At 40.7% G+C, this 17,937-nt stretch overlaps 1 protein-coding gene across 2 annotated transcripts; it reads left to right on the top strand.

Annotated features, from left to right (window-relative positions):
- Positions 1-4,843: 4,843 nt before the first annotated feature.
- LOC116463219 (F-box only protein 5-like) lies at positions 4,844-17,885 on the top strand. 2 transcript variants are annotated; one of them, XM_032146221.2, is made up of 5 exons: positions 4,844-5,187; positions 12,620-13,328; positions 15,089-15,179; positions 16,088-16,270; positions 17,111-17,885. In XM_032146221.2, the coding sequence occupies exons 2-5, from the start codon at positions 12,655-12,657 to the stop codon at positions 17,360-17,362; spliced, it is 1,200 nt and encodes a 399-aa protein (XP_032002112.1). In that variant the 5' UTR covers positions 4,844-5,187; positions 12,620-12,654; the 3' UTR covers positions 17,363-17,885. The 2 variants fall into 2 exon arrangements, with proteins under 2 accessions (XP_032002112.1, XP_032002111.1); XM_032146220.2 differs by lacking the exon at positions 4,844-5,187 and adding an exon at positions 5,402-5,564.
- Positions 17,886-17,937: the final 52 nt, after the last annotated feature.

A 17,937-nucleotide genomic window follows, 5' to 3' on the forward strand; every position in this document is an offset into this window, starting at 1 on the left:
AAAGTATGACCCACTAGCTAGGCACCTGTGGCCCTGCCAAGTTGACACATAAAATTAACTGTCACAGTATCATCTTAGAAGTGAAAGAAGCCCCTTTATCCTGCAGTGCCCTCTACCAACACCTACTGACAAAGAACATGGTGCTATCTGGCATGGGAGAAATGTTCAGTTTGCTATGGCTTGTATGTGTCACCTCAAATTCAAGTGTTGCCAATGTGACAGCATCAAGAGGTGGGGCCTTTAAGAGATCACTAGGCCATGAGGGATTCTCTTAGGACTGGGATGAAGGCCCTTAATAAAAGAGGTTTCAGGGAGCATCCTGCTAGCTTGCCTTCTGTATGTGAGAACACAGCAAGAAAGCCCTAGTCAACAAGTGCCAGCTCCTTGATCTTAGACTTCCCATCCTCCAGAACTGTGAGAAATACATTTCTGTTCCTTACAAATTATCCAGTCTCCTGTATTCTTGTTATAGCAGCACAAAATGAAGATACCATACCTGAACACCTGAACATTCTTCACAAGGTAGTAAATGCACTGCTTTATTCTGGTCTCAGTATTGTGTGCTTAATAAGGAAATGAGAAAGGGTGGATCAGGGCATAGGATAAACAAGTTACTGCTAGACCTCTCACAATGCCACTAATGTATAAGATTGTATTTTCATCATTCTTGTCTCTTCGGAAACTAACACCATGCTATCATAGGCACTAAATAGCTGTCTAAAAACATACCTTAAGTATTTGTCTAGAAATCTGGTATATTGTTCAGAAAGAACCAAAATTCAACTTAATTTCAAAGGGCCTGAATCACTAATTAATCAAAATTCATTAGTTTTTAATGGTACTACCACTCTCAAATTTAAAATGTCACCTTACGTTCCTCTTCCTCGCATTGGATTTATTGCTAAAACCTGGTAAACACTTTAATCCTTTTCAATTCCATTACCACTGCTGTTGTCCAGAATTACTTCTCCGACTAATAGTCACCTGACTTCTCCCCTGCATCCTATTTGCTGTCTAATTCTGGTTACAAATAAGTAACTGCCAAACTAATCTTTCTAAAAAGCAAGACTGATCTCGTCACTCCTTTGCTCAACAGTGTAAAAGCTCCCATTGCCTCCCAAATAAAACCAGCTTTCCACTGTGTATACAATACATCCATGATCTGTATCCAGTATCATTTTGTATTAGCTCACTTTATACACCACCCCCCATGCCACATCAAATTAATTTACCCTGATAAATGCAACTGCGTTTACTCTTTCCCTTATTTTGTTCTTTATGTTGTAGAAGGCCTCCTTTGTGCCCATTTCTTCAGAAGACATCCCCTACAGCCATGGTTCTCATCCAGAGGGCCTTTTGCCCCTGCAGGAGACATCTGACAATGTTTAGAGACAGTTATCACAACTGGAAGATGGAATAAAAGATGCTGCTAAACACCCTACAACAATTATCTGGCCCAAAATGTGCTGAGGTTAAGAAACCCTGTCCTACAGATTATTCCCTTATCCTGGTACATAGAAGTAACTCCTTTTTTCTATGAAAATTTCCACAATTTTTTTTTTCCTTTTTGACATGGAGTTTCACTCTTGTTGGCCAGGCTGGAGTGCAATGGCGCAATCTCGGCTCACTGCAACCTCCGCCTCCTGGGTTCAAATGATTCTCCTGCCTCAGCCTCACAAGTAGCTGGGATTACAGGCGCCCGCCCCCACGCCTGGCCAATTTTTTGCATTTTTAGTAGAGATGGGGTTTCACGATGTTGGCCAGGCTGGTCTCGAACTCCTGACCTCAGGTGATCTGCCCACCTAGGCCTCCCAAGTGCTGGGATTACAGGTGTGAGCCACCAGGCCCAGCCAAAATTTCCACAAATTTAAATGTATTTGACTCATCCAGTGTTCAACATAGCTTTATTTTATACACCTTACCCCCACAGACATGCCTCATGATTCATATTCAGAAATTATTCACTGAACACCTATTATGGCTATTATGTGGCAAGCCCACAGATAATAAGCACAAGGGCAGGTATCATGTCCCATTTATTTCCATATATCCCATTGTTTTGCATGTGGTAGGTATGCAATAAGAATTTTATGAAAGAATGAGGGCAGTTCTCTCTGCACTTCATGTTCCACCTGAACACCCAACAACTGATTGATGCTGATTTGAAAAATGAGGTGTATACATCTATTGGCATCTAGTAAAATTCAGAATGTCCCCCTGCCCTTTATTTTTTGGTCGCCAGGCTGGAGTGCCGTGATGCGATCTCAGCTCACTGCAACCTCTACCTCTGGGCTCAAGCCATCCTCCCACCTCGGCCTCCCAAGTAGCTGGGACTACAGGTAGGCACCACATGCCGGGCTAATTTTTGCTTTTTTTGTTTTTGATAGAGATGGGGTTTCACCATGTTGACTCCTGGTCTCAAGCAATCCTCCTGCCTCTGATCCCAAAGTGCTGGGGTTACAGGCATGAGCCACCACACCCTGCCAGAGTGGCCCTAAGTTTCTCACTTAGATGAGAATTTTAACAGCTGCCAGTGAACTGAACCTATTGACAGTTATGAATAATATAAAAAAGCTCAAACATTACTTAATGTCAATGATGCAGTAACCCAGTAAGCTGAAAAAAAAACTAACAAATTATTCTAGCATGCAACAAAACATGCTTGGTTCTTTATATTACATTATGACAGAAATTTTGATTTCTCCAGTAATATATCAGCTTTTTTCTGGAGAATAAAAAAACTGGTCAAGAACAAATCTAAGCTGAGGATAAGATCCAAAGGTTATATTCCAGATGCTCAGCTAATTTAATGAGCCAGGCTTGGTGGCTCATGCCACCCAGCACTTTGGGAGGCCGAGGTGGATGGACCAGTTGAGATCAGGAGTTCAAGACCAGCCTGGCCAAAAAGGTGAAACCCCATCTCTACCAAAAATATAAAAATTAGCCAGGCGTGGTGGCGCATGCCTATAATCCCAGCTACTTGGCAGGCTAAGGCAGGAGAATCGCTTGAACCAGGAGGCAGGGATTGCAGTGGGCCAAGATCGCGCCACTGCACTCTGGCCTGGGCTACAGAGCGAGACTCAGTCTCAAAAAAATAAAAATAAAAAATAATGTAATGAGAACCCTTGCCTGCTTCGAATTTTGTATTTCTGCCAGCATCTGAAAATAGAGGAGGTGAATACAGTTATCTCTAAGGTCAAATTGTGAAGTAATGTGAAATGTACTAAAACCAACCAGGACTCCAGCAGATAGTGTTACAGGCTAGCATAGCATAAGAGGAAAGGACATGGACTTTTTGAATCCTGCAGACGGGCACTAGAATCTCTGCTTGCTAGCTGTGTGCTTTTGGTAGCCACAGTGAGAATTAACTCGCACTGAGAAGCACGACCATTGTACACTGAAAATAATGCTAACCTACTGTGAGAATGAAAGGCTAACATTTACATTCTTTTTTACATAGAAAAGCTATTATAGTTTCAATATTCTATCAACAAATAACTACCTTGCCAAAATCCTTCCAAAAGCTAACCACTGCAATCAGAAGAAAGTCTAAACTCTGCATGGAAAAACTACAAGGTCCCACAGGATCTGGCTTCTGCCTATCTCTCTAACCTCATCTCTTCTCTTTCTTGTTCACTAAGTTGTAGTCAGGCATTCCCTCTGCTTATTATGCAGCCCTGCATTGCCAGTTCAACGCATCTGGGTTCAAAGCCTCAGAAAGCGTCCTGACCATCCAAAATCCTTAACCTATACTAATCTGCACTCTCTACCCCCCATTACATTCTTTCATATCCTCTTTCGTGTTCTGAAATTGTTCACTATCAACTTCTTTCCCATTGGTCTCTGTAAACTCCCTGAAGGACAGGACTTTGTCTTTTCAACCCTGAATCTCCAGGACCTAGCCCCAGGGCCAGATTAGGGTGAGGCAGGGAAGCACAGGCCTCAGGTGCGTTTATGGGGGATGAAAAAAAAGTCATCAAGAGTGACACTATTTTAACATTTTTAAAAATGAAAAAGGCAAAAAACCCATGATGAACTACTTATCAAACTTTTAGGTAAAGACAGGATCCACCCAGCACTTGTATGATTCATCCTAATCCTGGCCGCGCCCCACAGGACTCGTCACTAACGGTACTGAACACTGACTACAGCCAAGAACTCACACCGAGGCTGCAGAAAGGCACCAGAGGGAAACAGCAAACGAGGATTCGCCGTTTTGGAGTTCACATCCCGTTGCTTCACTGGGCTGTAGCCATAAAGCTGAGTTCGGGGAATGCACTGCCCTACTTAAGTGCATTTTCAAATTGTGGAAAGTTGAGCATCACTAATACTCCGGTACACTTTCATACTGACGTCCATGCCAGCCATCACTAAAAACTCCCTCGGCCACGGGGATCCAGCCCAAGAGGGCGGGGACTTCTATTTATTCTTTTTCTGGGAGCAGGACTACTGTCTCCTACGCCTGGCCCTTGAAGGAAAGCAACAAAAACCCAGGAGAGCGTAGGTGCACACTCAGTAAACTTAACGTTCCTATAAACCAATAGCGTCTGAAGTGTGGTTGAAAATACAAATAAACGCGCTCGCAAGAAGTGCCTCGGTCCTACCCTCGGCTCCGCCGGAAGGCCCTGGGAGACGCAGCCGCAGGTCTCCTGCTACAGCCACTGTCAGACCGGCGCAGGGAGGCCCGCACAGCCCCTCGCCCACCCCCGAGGAAAAATCGCGGGGGACTCCAGTGCGCAGGCGCCGACCCGCCAACTCCGCAGCCACAGCCCGCCAAGGCGCCTGCGCAGAGGCGTGGGTCAAGGGGAGGGTCCAGTTAGGAGGGAGCGCGGAGCGCGCGCGTAAATCCCAGAGAGGCGGGCTAAGCTGGACTGGGGGGAGGGTCCGTCTTCCGGAAAGTCTGGATTCCCGGACGAGCCAAGTTGCCGCTCACCGAACTCCCGTTCGAGAGATGATCGAAGAAAGTCGGCTACCATTTGTACCCATCGAAGATCTCCAGATGGAAGCTGGCGCTGCATTTGGGCTGAGACTAGGACTTGCAGAAGGCCGGTCCGGAAGACGGCAGAGGGAATCTTGGCGGGCGCACGCATGCGTGGTAGACCCTCCACACGTGTGGCCGGGCCGCGGCCTCCCCGTGTTCGGAGGTCCCGCCCCCGGCCGTAGCATCTTTCCGGACGTGGGGAGCCGGTAAGCTGGAAGGGGGCTGGGCTTCGCGGCTCGGCCCCGCCTCGGCAGCCTCCAATTGGGTGCGGACGAGGGCGCCCCCACCCACCGCCCTCCTATTGGTGCGCGCATGCGAGCGACGCGCCTCATTGGACCGCGCGGATTTAGGCACCAAATTCAAAGATTTTAAAAGTACCAGCTGGCGCCTTTTAAGAGATACAGGTCTGTGAAGCAGGCAGGTTGCTCAGCTGTCCCCGGAGCGGTTCCTCCACCTGAGGCGGACTCCACGTCGGCTGGCATGAGCCGGCGCCCTTGCAGCTGCGCCCTGCGGCCACCCCGCTGCTCCTGCAGCGCCAGCCTCAGCGCCGTGACAGCCGCCGGGCGCCCTCGACCCTCGGATAGTGAGTGAGGGGAGCGGGCGCGAGGGGGGCACGCACGCCAGGAGGGATGCACGGGGAGGGGCACGGCCTGAGACCCTGACCCGACGTCCCTCGTAGCCTGGACGCGCGGCCACGCCACACGCCCGGCCTCGGGCGGCGGCAGCGGTTCCTGGGTCCGGGAGGAGGGCGGCTGGGTGTCGGGGGGAAGCCAGATGAGCCAGATGTGCAGGGGCGGGATGGCGGGCCTCGGGGTCCCGCCACCCACGCTGACCCTGGACTCCAGCCCCGGGAGGTGCGGGTCGTGGCATCCCAGAGCGCCCTTTTTCCTCCTCGGAAGACCCACCTACCCCACCCTGCTTGAATAGGCGCCAAATGCCCCTCCCCTCCCCCACCCCATGGCCCCCGGCGGTGACAGGGCTGCAAGCGAGCAGCCCCCAGGGCCTGGCCAGGTGCCTCACCTTCGCCCCCTGCGCCCCTTTTCTACATCTGCCCCGCACCCTCACAGCCAAAGGCAGTTTCCCCGATTTTTCGCGGTCCCAGCCTTGCTGGCGGGCGCGGGAGATCGCGCTCGCGGTTATCTCCCGCCTCCTCCGCGTGTCCCGCGCCCTGAGGGGCAGCCCCACCGATCCCTCAGGAGTTCCAGGGTCTCCCTCCCCACTCCCGCCAAATGGAGAGACCCCCCACCCCCAACTCACTGCACCAAACTCAACTGGGAAATCCAAACAAAAACGTTACTTTTTCCCATTTTTTTCTCCCTTTGCCCGTTAGCCCAGCCTCAGGGCCTGGAGTGGAAAGGGAAGAGTTTAAAAAAAGCAGTTTTTACTACGAACCTTGAATTTGTCCATAGTATTAAAATGATTTTGTGAGAATCGAAGAATTGGTGACTTTTTCCCCATAACTCATGAAGAATTATATAGTCCTTTATTTCAAAGCTTGTAGAGAATGGAAGGCACTCAAATGCTTATTTTTATCCTCTTTGTTGCTACCTCTAAATAAAATCCATATGCACTTATTTTTACCTGAGAAATAACCCAAAATGAAAAAATTTAGCAATTCGGCATTGTACTATTTTGTAATGACTCTTTTATTAAAAAAGAACTCTAGAAGAAAATACTTAATTTTAATTTTAATAGATTAAATATGTTTCTAGAAGATCCTGGATCGTCAGTCTACCATCGAAATTCTGAAGCTTGACGGCTTTATGAGATTTTTTTTTTTCTTTTTTGATAACTCCAATTGTCTTTACTACCTTGCTCCTCAGAAGGAAATGACTGCCTGTTGGAAGTTTTTCCCCAGTTTACAGGTTTGAGGAGATGAAATTAAAAATACATGTATGTTACTTCCAAGTAGTTTTTAAAGTAGGCTTTTGTAAAATTTTCTCTTAAAGATTACTTTATGGTCACAAGCATTGGGCCTCTTAAATTCTTAAGGAATGGCCATGCCTAACGTTGACCACATGGTCGTTATCTGTAGGTATTAGAGACTGGAACTTAATTATTTAACAGAAGAGTTACAAAGATTTTTAAGGACTGCAGCCTTATTTATGATATTTAATATGGAGGATCAGGTCTATATTGAAAAGTTAAATGTAAGATCAAACATTGGAAAATTTACTTTTCTCTGTATGACTGGGCTGGGAGTTGGTAAATGAGAAGTTTAAACAATGCCATGTATGAGTCTTATTAGTGTCTGCACTTGGGGGGAAAATAGGACTAGGACATTCCAAGTTCACAAAGCTAGTCAAAAGGCTAAGCAAGGATTTTCATTCAAACTTGGATCTGATTCTTAAATCTATACATTCTAATGGAAAGTATGTGTTATTCTGAAATACATACTTCTTTCTGAAATGTGTTTTACTACTTTTAAATGTTAATGATTGGCAATGTAAGGAATATGAAGGGATTTGGCTTATGTGATTAAAAATAGATTGTATTGACTAGACCCTTGTGATAGGGACTTTGCCTTGCATTTAGTCCTGTTTCATTGTCTTACTCCCATTTTATGGATGAAGAAACTGAGGTTTTAAGAGTTAACTTCTTCAGTTTTCCCTACTCAGTAAATAGCACTGTATACCTTCGATACTCAAGACTTAAACCCCAGGGTGTTTTTTTACTCTCCTTTTCTTCATATGCACATCTAGTAGATTAGCAGCAAGTTGGCTTTACCCTTCTAAATAACAGACCTTGAATCTATGCAGTTATTTTCATTTCCGCTACAATCCTTCTAGTCTGGGTTTCCCACACTCTTCTTCTGTGATAAACACTTCTAACTATTCTCTGCTTCTACTTTACCTTCCTGCAATTCATTCTCCACAATTGCCAATGATCTTTTAAAAATGTAAACCAAACTTCTCCACTTTTGACCCAACCTACCCCACAAATCTGCAGATAATTCTACCTCTTCAACTATAATTTTCAATAACCTCCACCAACTCAGCCCTACAGATATTTCTCTTCCTTGAACACTCACATTTTTCCTTGCTTACTGTGTTTCCCACCATCTGGAACTCTTCCACCAGATTTCCATAAGGTGTTCAGATCTCAGAATGTCAGCTTTGCTAAAAGATCATCCCTAATTAATATCTTTCTCTCTCCCTACCCTGTCACTGAATGGATGTTGGATAAATAAGTGAAATGGTTCAACTGAACTCTTAGTCCTCATCTTTTTCATTCAAGAGGTTATGAAGCCATATAATATTTTCTGTCTTTCTGGATAATAAGTCAATTATATGAATACTTCACATATTTCCCAAATTTGGTCTGGTCATTGGAAAACACTTAGCTAGTTAAAAGGAGTGGATTTAACCTTTTGCAAATCAGTTGCTTCAGCTTCCTTTTTTATAAAACATGATGCTATTCTATTTCTTCTGTAGTATTGTTATGGAAATGAAAAATACATTAATTTCACATTTTAAAATTAAATCTACAACCAACATCCAGATTTCACTCTCACTTAATACCTTTTTCCAAAAAAAAGGAAACCAGAGTGCTTGGAGAAATGACTGATTCTAGGGCTGGAACAGGGAAATTATAAGATGCGCTTAGAGCATCTTGTAGTCCCAGAAAGTAAGAGATGTTCAAAACACAAAATGATTTAAGTATGTGAAATGGACACCAATGTCAACTGAAAGAGCTCACAATAGCAAAAGCTGGAACAATTTGAGCAATACAATAAATAGTATTGGATTATAACCCAAAGTCTATGAGTTTATACTGATATAAATGATTGGTAGTATGAATAAATAGGAGATTAATGGACAAATCTGCTGTATAGAAGAATTCGAAATGATTTATAAATTTACTCCCCACTCCTTTAAGTGTGAGGTGTGCATAGTGACTTCCTTCCAAAAAGTTTCAAATGGAAAAAGAACAAAAAGGAGTAACTTTACATTTGGAGCAAGCTCAGAAATACTACCTCAGCCAAGTAATCAAGGCTAATATCAGTTCAAATCATAGCACCTTACCTCTGGTCTAAAAACCCACAGCCCCAGACTAAGGCTGAGAAAAACTTGACAAATCCTAATTGTGGAACAGGCTACAAAATAACCAGTATTTCTCAGAGTTGTCAAGGTAATTATAAACAAGGAAATTGTCATAGTCAAGAGGAGCCTAAGGAGATATGATGACTAAATGTGAGGTATCCTGGATAAGACCCTGGAAAAGAAAAAAGATTTTAGGTAGAAACTACAGCAGTCCACATAAAATAGGGATTTTAGTTAATAATGCAGCAATATTGGTTAATTTGTTCTGACATGCATTACTGTTAGTAATATAAGTTGAGCAATGGGTGTACAGGAATTCTGCACTATCCTTGCAGCTTTTCTGTGAATTCAAATAAGTTTATTAAAATCCTTTTAAAATACCAAACTTTTTTTTCCTTTTTTCTTTTTTTTTTAAGACAGGGTTTCCCTCTGTCTTCCAGGCTGGAATGCAGTGGTACGATCACAACTCCCCGCAGCCTCAACCTCCCAGGCTCAAGCAATTCTCCCGCCTCAGCCTCCCTAGTAGTTGGGACCAAAGGCGCATGCCACCATGCCCAGCTAGTTTCTTTTTTTAATTGTTATAGAGATGGAGTCTCTTTATGTTGCCCAGACTGGTCTGAACTCCTGAGCTCAAGCAATCCCCCAACCTCAGCCTCCCAAAATGTTGGGATTATAGGCATGAGCCACTGCACCTTACCTAAATACTAAATCTAATTATTCATGTGAAAATACATGTTGTTTCAAGAGGAATGTAGTAGTCATTTTAACTCCTTAAGTGCTAATTTCGTGAGGAAGAGTACAGATTCTAATGTTGGTATTAGCTAACAAAAAAAAAATGGGAAACACGTATTTATATCATATGTCTTCATTGTGTCTGGCACTGCCATTTGCTTGGATTTTGTCATAAGCAGTAACAGTCATGTCTGGCCTTTAAGGAAATCAAAGTACTTTTAAAAATTTCAGTTTGGTAGTGCTTTAAAGTAGAGTTTGATGAGGTCTGAGAAGTACCCCCCCCCCCCCAAAATGAAGCTCTCCATGAGTAATGGATTAGAAGCTAAATAAGCAAAGGAAGCGGAAAAACAGTATAAATGTTATTTTTAAGATCTGTTTTTCCAGAGCACCTCATTATAATGAGGAAGATAAATCTGGCTCATTTAATTAACTACCTGTATTGGGCAAACTAAGCTACACTTCAGTGTGCTCAACTGTAAAAATAACAATTCCCCATCCTACCTCAAAAGGTTTGTAAGCATTGGAAATTGCAAACTTCTAAACAAATATAAAGTATTTGCATCATTATTAGCTCTAATTTTAAGGAACTGTCCATATTCAAAGAACATGTTGAATGAAAGAGGTTCTATAGGACAACCTCCCAGTAGCTGTGTTCTAAAGACAGCAGAAAGAGAATGACTTTGAATTCCTGAAGTATTTTCAGGCCTTTTTGGTTTAGGCAACTAAACAAAGCAGAGCGTGCCCTTCATAAGTGGCTTCTGCTTTTTTATCCTCTCATGTAATTTGTGGTCATATATAAATCAAACCTAATTCTTTAGTTGATTTGAGGCAAAACTAGAAGCAATCTCCTGGCATTTTTTACTTTTCCTCTGAATAAAACTAAACCACTCAGAATCATTTGTTCTAGATTTAGGGTTAATTAGGGCGCTAGGATTTGTATATTCTTTGTTTTTTTATGCAGCTGAACCCTTAATTTTAGGTTTAGTGGGATCCTGGAGCACATACTATGTGTCTTTCACTGTATTGACGTTGGGAATTTACAAGCAGTTTCTCTCTACAAGTTGCTTTCTATGAAGGTATCCATTTGTGCTTTGAGTTAAAAAGTTTTGCTCTATGTAAAAAATGGGTAAATTTAATATGAACACATAACCAATATTTAGTGCAGACTAAACATACTGATGCTATATACATTTACTTACAGGATAAATTGTTAGCTATATGTGATTGGCTTGTGTGGGGATGGTGAATGGGGCACATTTTAACCTGGCATTTAAGATTCAGGCTTTGTTAGCTCATGTCCCCATTGTTTGCCTACTCTTACTTTCTGCCTTCAACAATGCTAAACAGTTTTCTGAACCCATCTACCATATTCCTTCCCAGCATTGTGCCGTTGCTCAAATTGTGAATGCCCTTCCCAGGCCACTGTTGCCTGACAAAATCCTAATCATTTTTTAGAGTTGTCGTTCTCAACTGAAGAATAGAGGAAATTTTGCATCTGGCCTTTTCCCCTCCCCAGTATTTGGCAATAACTGGTAACTGGAGACATTGCATCTTGGGAGTGGGGGCTGCCACTGGTGTCTAATGGGAAAAGGCTGCTTAACATCCTAGACTGCACAGGACAGCCCCTGAGAACAAAGCGGTATTCACTCTAAAATGTCTGTAGCACAGGGATGGTGAAATCTTGCTTTAAAGCTATCTTAAGATGCTGCCTGCTCCATTGTGTCTTAACTGATTTCTTAGGTCCTGGGGGTTGGAGCAGCGTGGTAATAAAACCCTGCACAAGTCTTTCCCTTTTTTCTAGTTACCATTAATAGCGAGTTTATCTTAAGTTATTTAAATCAATTGAACAGTAATTTACACCTGCTGCCCTATCACTCATATTCTTGAATCTGGTTAATTGATTAGAGTGTCATTCTTATTTACCAACACTTTTGATTGATAGCAGAACTATTCATTCTTACGGTTCTTTGGTAAATTAGTCGTGGAATGTCTTTGTTCAGTGATTAAAGACATCAGTTTCCAACACATATTAGACAAGGTACAGGGAGATGTCCCTGTACTTGAGTTCACTATCCAGTAAGGTAGAAAAACGCTTTGAATATATTAGAAGGTCACCAAGAGCACCCATCAGAATAAAACTTGGAGATAAGAGCTGTGGGAATTCAGGTAGACTTTAATTTATAGATGTTTAAATGTGTTGTTAGTTCTTTTCTCCAAGCTACCTATAGATTTATTGATTAGTTATTTTAAGGCTTGCAATCATCGCTAATGGTGAAATAATACACAAAATTTTTATTATTTTTATCAAGATTATTCCCACCCTTATACATTGTCCTCCTGTACTAATCTTAACCATTTTTGCTGTCAGTGGCTTGGGTTGTGCTTACGTCAAAGAGAACCATAATGTCATTTCGAGTCCAAGGAATAAACACTGAATCTAAAAGTGTTTGTGGTTACTTTAAGGATAACTTTGACCATAGCGCCTACTCTTTTGATACATCACATTTCCTCATTTGTTCCATAAACACAGATGTTTATTATATAGCCCCTTTTTCCACTATTTTTTACTCAGTTATAGACAACAGTCAGATGTTACAGCCATGCAGATCCAAAAGCAGTCTGTTCTGAAGTGCCTTCTCAAGAATAATATAATATGTGTATACTTATAAGATTTAAGTAATATTTTCACATATTGTCATATCAATAATTAAACTTGAATAACATCACAGCTGTGTAAGCAAGTACATGTAGACAATACCTAATGCTGAGAGATTGCAAAGTAATCTTTGTATATCCCAATTTAAGAAGTAGGGATGTGTGGAAATTTTGCCATTAAGATGTAAATGTTATGTTCTTTTTATAGGTTGTAAAGAAGAAAGTTCTACCCTTTCTGTCAAAATGAAGTGTGATTTTAATTGTAACCATGTTCATTCCGGACTTAAACTGGTAAAACCTGATGACATTGGAAGACTAGTTTCCTGCACCCCTGCATATTTGGAAGGTTCCTGTAAAGACTGCATTAAAGACTATGAAAGGCTGTCATGTATTGGGTCACCGATTGTGAGCCCTAGGATTGTAGAACTTGAAACTGAAAGCAAGCCCTTGCATAACAAGGAAAATCAACATGTGCAACAGACACTTAATAGTACGAATGAAATAGAAGCACTAGAGACCAGTAGACTTTATGAAGACAGTGGCTATTCCTCATTTTCTCAACAAAGTGGCCTCAGTGAACATGAAGAAGGTAGCCTCCTGGAGGAGAATTTCAGTGACAGTCTACAATCCTGCCTGCTACAAAGCCCAGACCAATTTCCCAACAAAAACTTGCTGCCAGTTCTTCATTTTGAAAAAGTGGTTTGTTCAACATTAAAGAAGAATGCAAAACGAAATCCTAAAGTAGATCGGGAGATGCTGAAGGAAATTATAGCCAGAGGAAATTTTAGACTGCAGAATATAATTGGCAGAAAAATGGGCCTAGAATGTGTAGATATTCTCAGCGAACTCTTTCGAAGGGGACTCAGACATCTCTTAGCAACTATTTTAGCACAACTCAGTGACATGGACTTAATCAAGTAAGTACCATTTTGAATATACATATTAGCATAATACACTGAACATTGCTGTTAGTGGCTCGGTACCACCAGCTCATGCAAAGGCTGTTGTACAGGTTGAGTGTCCCTCATCTGAAATGCTTGGTACCAGAAGGATTTCAGATGTTTTTCAAATTTTGGAATATTTGTATTATACCCTACAGGTTAAACAGTTGAACCTCCCTTATCTGAAATCCAAAAGTGCTCCAGTGTGCATTTCCTTTGAGCATCATGTCAGCATTCAAAAGTTTTCAGATTTTTGGATTAGAGATGCTCAACCTGTTGTAGATAACTTTACAATGTTGCTTAATTGCTGTAATGACTTTTGCTGGTGTTTTGCTACCTATGTGCCACTAAGATGAAAGAAAACTTTAGAATTAGTCATTTCAAATTTTATATTCACGCTATTACAAAACTTTCTGTTGGATTAGGATCTTTGTTCCTTTTAGTTTTGAAATTTCTAATATGTAAGTTACATCTTTGGGGCTTAACTGTAAAAACAGCCTAGTTCCAGTCTACATGTCTAATAGGCATTATGACTTGTTACACCAGAAAGTATGAAGTAATTTTTGTTCTTTCTAAGCCATTTTGGTGCTAGGGCTCTCCTAGGTTTGACAGTGATGAAAATATGAAGATCCACAAATAGGGATTTGTGACTTTTTTTTTTTTTTTTTTTGAGACAGGGTTTCACTCCAGTCACCCAGGCTGGAGTGCAATGGTGCAATCTTGGCTTACTGCAACCTCCTCCTCCCAGGCTCTGTTTATGATAATTTCTTAGAAACCTGGTGCTAACCACCATTTCTTTCTCAATCTACCAAGGAAAATCACTTAGTCAGATAACTTTGAGAATTAAGGTGAATTATGCAGGCTAGAATTAGATAGGACTTAACTGGGGTTTTTTTTTTTTTTGGCTTTTTGAAAAATTATCTAGAGGTACTGTTTGCAAGTGTGCGTTTACACTGGTCTTTATGAAACAGAGCTAAAGCAAAACAGATATAAACAGCTTCTTTTTTTTATTTTTTTTGGGACAGAGTCTCGCCCTGTCACCAGGCTGGAGTGCAGTGGCATGATCTCAGCTCACTGCAACCTCTGCCTCCCGGGCTCAAGTGATTCTTCTGCCTCCTGAGTAGCTGGGACTACAGGCGCGTGCCACCACGCCCAGCTAATGTTTGTATTTTTAGTAGACACGGGGTTTCATCATGTTGGCCAGGGTGGTGTCTCGATCTCTTGACCTCGTGATCTGCCTGCTTCAGCCTCCCAAAGTGCTGGGATTACAGGCATGAGCCTAAACAGGTTCTTGAGGGACAATCAAATCAGTACCACAGATTCTACTTTTTCTGTTAACATAGTGAGTTTCTAAAGTTGATTTCTAATAACAGTGTGCCTAGAGTACTTTGAAGTTTGTCTATTACTTTTACCAGATAGCTAACATGCTATCATATATACAGTGGGGGCTACTATTTGATGTTTGCAGATACTGTGAAAAAATACTGTACAAAGCAGTGGTTCTTAAGCCTCAATACACTTAGAATTACTTGATGAGGAGGGAGCTTTTTAAAAATACAGAGCCCTGAGCTCCATTTTAGACCAATTAAAACCACCAGGCAATTGTAGTGTGGTCAGGTTTGAGAAGCACTAATAATATAAAATATCTTTTTGCACTGCTGATGTTTTTCTACTGTATTCATCTTAGCTCTTTGTGATGCTTTAATTATTTCATTTATGGTGATTTATTTTTCCAGTGTGTCTAAAGTGAGCACAACTTGGAAGAAGATCCTAGAAGATGATAAGGGGGCATTCCAGTTGTACAGTAAAGCAATACAAAGAGTTACCGTAAGTGTTTGCAGATGATGTTTTTAGTTAAAAATGCACTGCTAGTGCTCTTATAGAAATAGAAAAGAAAAGAGGTAATCTGGAAACCCTTCTTTACAGTCATAAAGTATTTCAGCCTTATACTGGAACTTAGAAACCACATTCAAAAATAAAGAAATCTCAACTCAATCATTTATTTCTTGGATTCTTCCTAGAAATAGAATGTCTAAAGTAACAAAGGGAAAATTACTCAGTTCTCAGATACAGTTGACCATTTAGTCAATCTTAGCTGCCAGTTGCGTGTATGTGTATTTTATAACATTTGGAAAATTTGGAAAAGCTGTTTTACATTTTAGGTATTAAGTACCATATAGACTATGCATCTAAAGTGATTTCCCATAGTATTTGGTTCACAGTTTCTGTCTATAAGTTAGGCTTGATATGTGAGTATTTAGGTGTTGCTTTGTTTAAGTACGTGCAGGTAAATTGCATGTAGGAATAAGTCTTTTACCTAATCTTGTTTGTCTTTTTTTTTTTTTTTTCTTTTTTTTTTTTTTGAGACGGAGTCCCGCTCAGTCGCCCAGGCTGGAGTGCAGTGGCGCGATTTCCGCTCACTGCAAGCTCCGCCTCCCGGGTTCACGCGCCATTCTCCTGCCTCAGCCTCCCGAGTGGCTGGGACTACAGGCGCCCGCCACCACGCCTGGCTAATTTTTTGTATTTTTAGTAGAGACGGGGTTTCACCGTTAGCCAGGATGGTCTTGATCTCCTGACCTCGTGATCCGCCCGCCTCAGCCTCCCAAAGTGCTGGGATTACAGGCGTGAGCCACCGCGCCCGGCCTGTCATTTCTTATATGTACAAACATAAAAATGTCTCGTTGAGGATACAGGAAATAATTTCTAAATTCTATTAAAACTTCTTTTTTAATTAGGAAAACAACAATAAATTTTCACCTCATGCTTCAACCAGAGAATATGTTGTGTTAAGAACCCCACTGGCTTCTGTTCAGAAATCAGCAGCCCAGACTTCTCTCAAAAAAGATGCTCAAACCAAGTTATCCAATCAAGGTGATCAGAAAGGTTCTACTTATAGTCGACACAATGAATTCTCTGAGGTAATTTTTTGTCTAATCATAAATCTTAAAACATAAGAGAGAGTAAGAAATGTAAAAGAACTTTCAAGGTCAAAATGGAACTTGGCTCTAGATAATAACTAATTTATTCTCTGACATTAAGAAACCTGATATTGATGATCATTTAAATTTAATTATAGTATAATTAGAACTATTAGGGATTTCATTAGTGTCCATTTCACTCTCAATGTGGAAAACAAAAACATGAAATTAGGAAAGTACATAGAAATGTATTTCTATGAATATTAGGTACTCCTTGGCATTGTTTGTGAAAGTTCAATGATTTTGAGTTCTAATTTAGAAACACTGAGGAAATAATGAAAAACCTAGATTTCCTATAAAATTACTCAATACTACATTTTGCATTTTCCGCCTTTAAGAACCGAGGAAGAGAGTTAAGTGGAAAAGGGCAAGCTTTCTGAACTTGAAGGACTTCTATTATACTTTCAGATCAGTGAATGATGTGTGCTACTCACATGTAGATAACTTTGCAAGCTTAATTTAGATAACTTACCAAAATTATAGAATATTTTCTGTTTCATGTTGATCGGTAAATATAAATCCTACATAATAAAACTAGTCTTAAATTTTATGTCATAATGACTAATGCAACATACACATTTATTCAAAAAGCATTTATTGAGCATCTGTCAGATACTGCATAGATCAAGGGCAATAGTAAGGGCAGTAGTTATCGTATGTGTGACAGTGATATTTCATACATGTACTGGGGAAGGTGCAAGGGTGTCCTTGGTTTTACTAACTAAAGTACATGTAATTCTTGCTGAAATTTGTTTATGGGTTTTTTTTTTTTCTTTTTAGGTTGCCAAGACATTGAAAAAGAATGAAAGCCTCAAAGCCTGTATTCGCTGTAATTCACCTGCAAAATATGATTGCTATTTACAACGGGCAACCTGCAAACGAGAAGGCTGTGGATTTGATTATTGTACAAAGTGTCTCTGTAATTACCATACTACTAAAGACTGTTCAGATGGCAAGCTCCTCAAAGCCAGTTGTAAAATAGGTCCCCTGCCTGGTACGAAGAAAAGCAAAAAGAATTTACGAAGATTGTGATCTCTTATTAAATAAATCAGTTGTTACTGATCATGAATGTTAGTTAGAACATGTTAGGTTTTAACTTAAAAAAAATTGTATTGTGATTTTCAATTTTATGTTGAAATCAGTGTAGTATCCTGAGGTTTTCCCCCCCAGAAGATAGAGGATAGACGACCTCTTAAAATATTTTTACAATTTAATGAGAAAAAGTTTAAAATTCTCAATACAAATCAAACAATTTAAATATTTAAGAAAAAAGGAAAAGTAGATAGTGATACTGAGGGTTAAAAAAAAAAAAATTGATTCAATTTTATGGTAAAGGAAACCCATGCAATTTTACCTAGACAGTCTTAAATATAAGTCTGGTTTTCCATCTGTTAGCATTTCTTACTCAGTTGATACCAACAGAAATATCAACTTCTGGAGTCTATTAAATGTTTTGTCATCTTTCTAAAGCTTTTTTTCATTGTGTATATTTCCCAAGAAAGTATCCTTTGTAAAAACTTGCTTGTTTTCCTTATTTCTGAAATCTGTTTTAATATTTTTGTATACATGTAAATATTTCTGTATTTTTTATATGTCAAAGAATATGT

This window comes from Hylobates moloch, unplaced genomic scaffold, assembly GCF_009828535.3.
Source record: "Hylobates moloch isolate HMO894 unplaced genomic scaffold, HMol_V3 SCAFFOLD_29, whole genome shotgun sequence".
Classification (NCBI taxonomy): domain Eukaryota; kingdom Metazoa; phylum Chordata; class Mammalia; order Primates; family Hylobatidae; genus Hylobates; species Hylobates moloch.

Coding starts and splice junctions, on each gene's coding strand:
- LOC116463219 (XM_032146220.2), top strand. CDS start 5,462: ATGAGCCGGCGCCCTTGCAGCTGCGCCCTGCGGCCACCCCGCTGCTCC. Junction 13,329..15,088: donor AGTGACATGGACTTAATCAA/GTAAGTACCATT, acceptor TTATTTTTCCAG/TGTGTCTAAAGTGAGCACAA. Junction 15,180..16,087: donor AAGCAATACAAAGAGTTACC/GTAAGTGTTTGC, acceptor TTTTTTAATTAG/GAAAACAACAATAAATTTTC.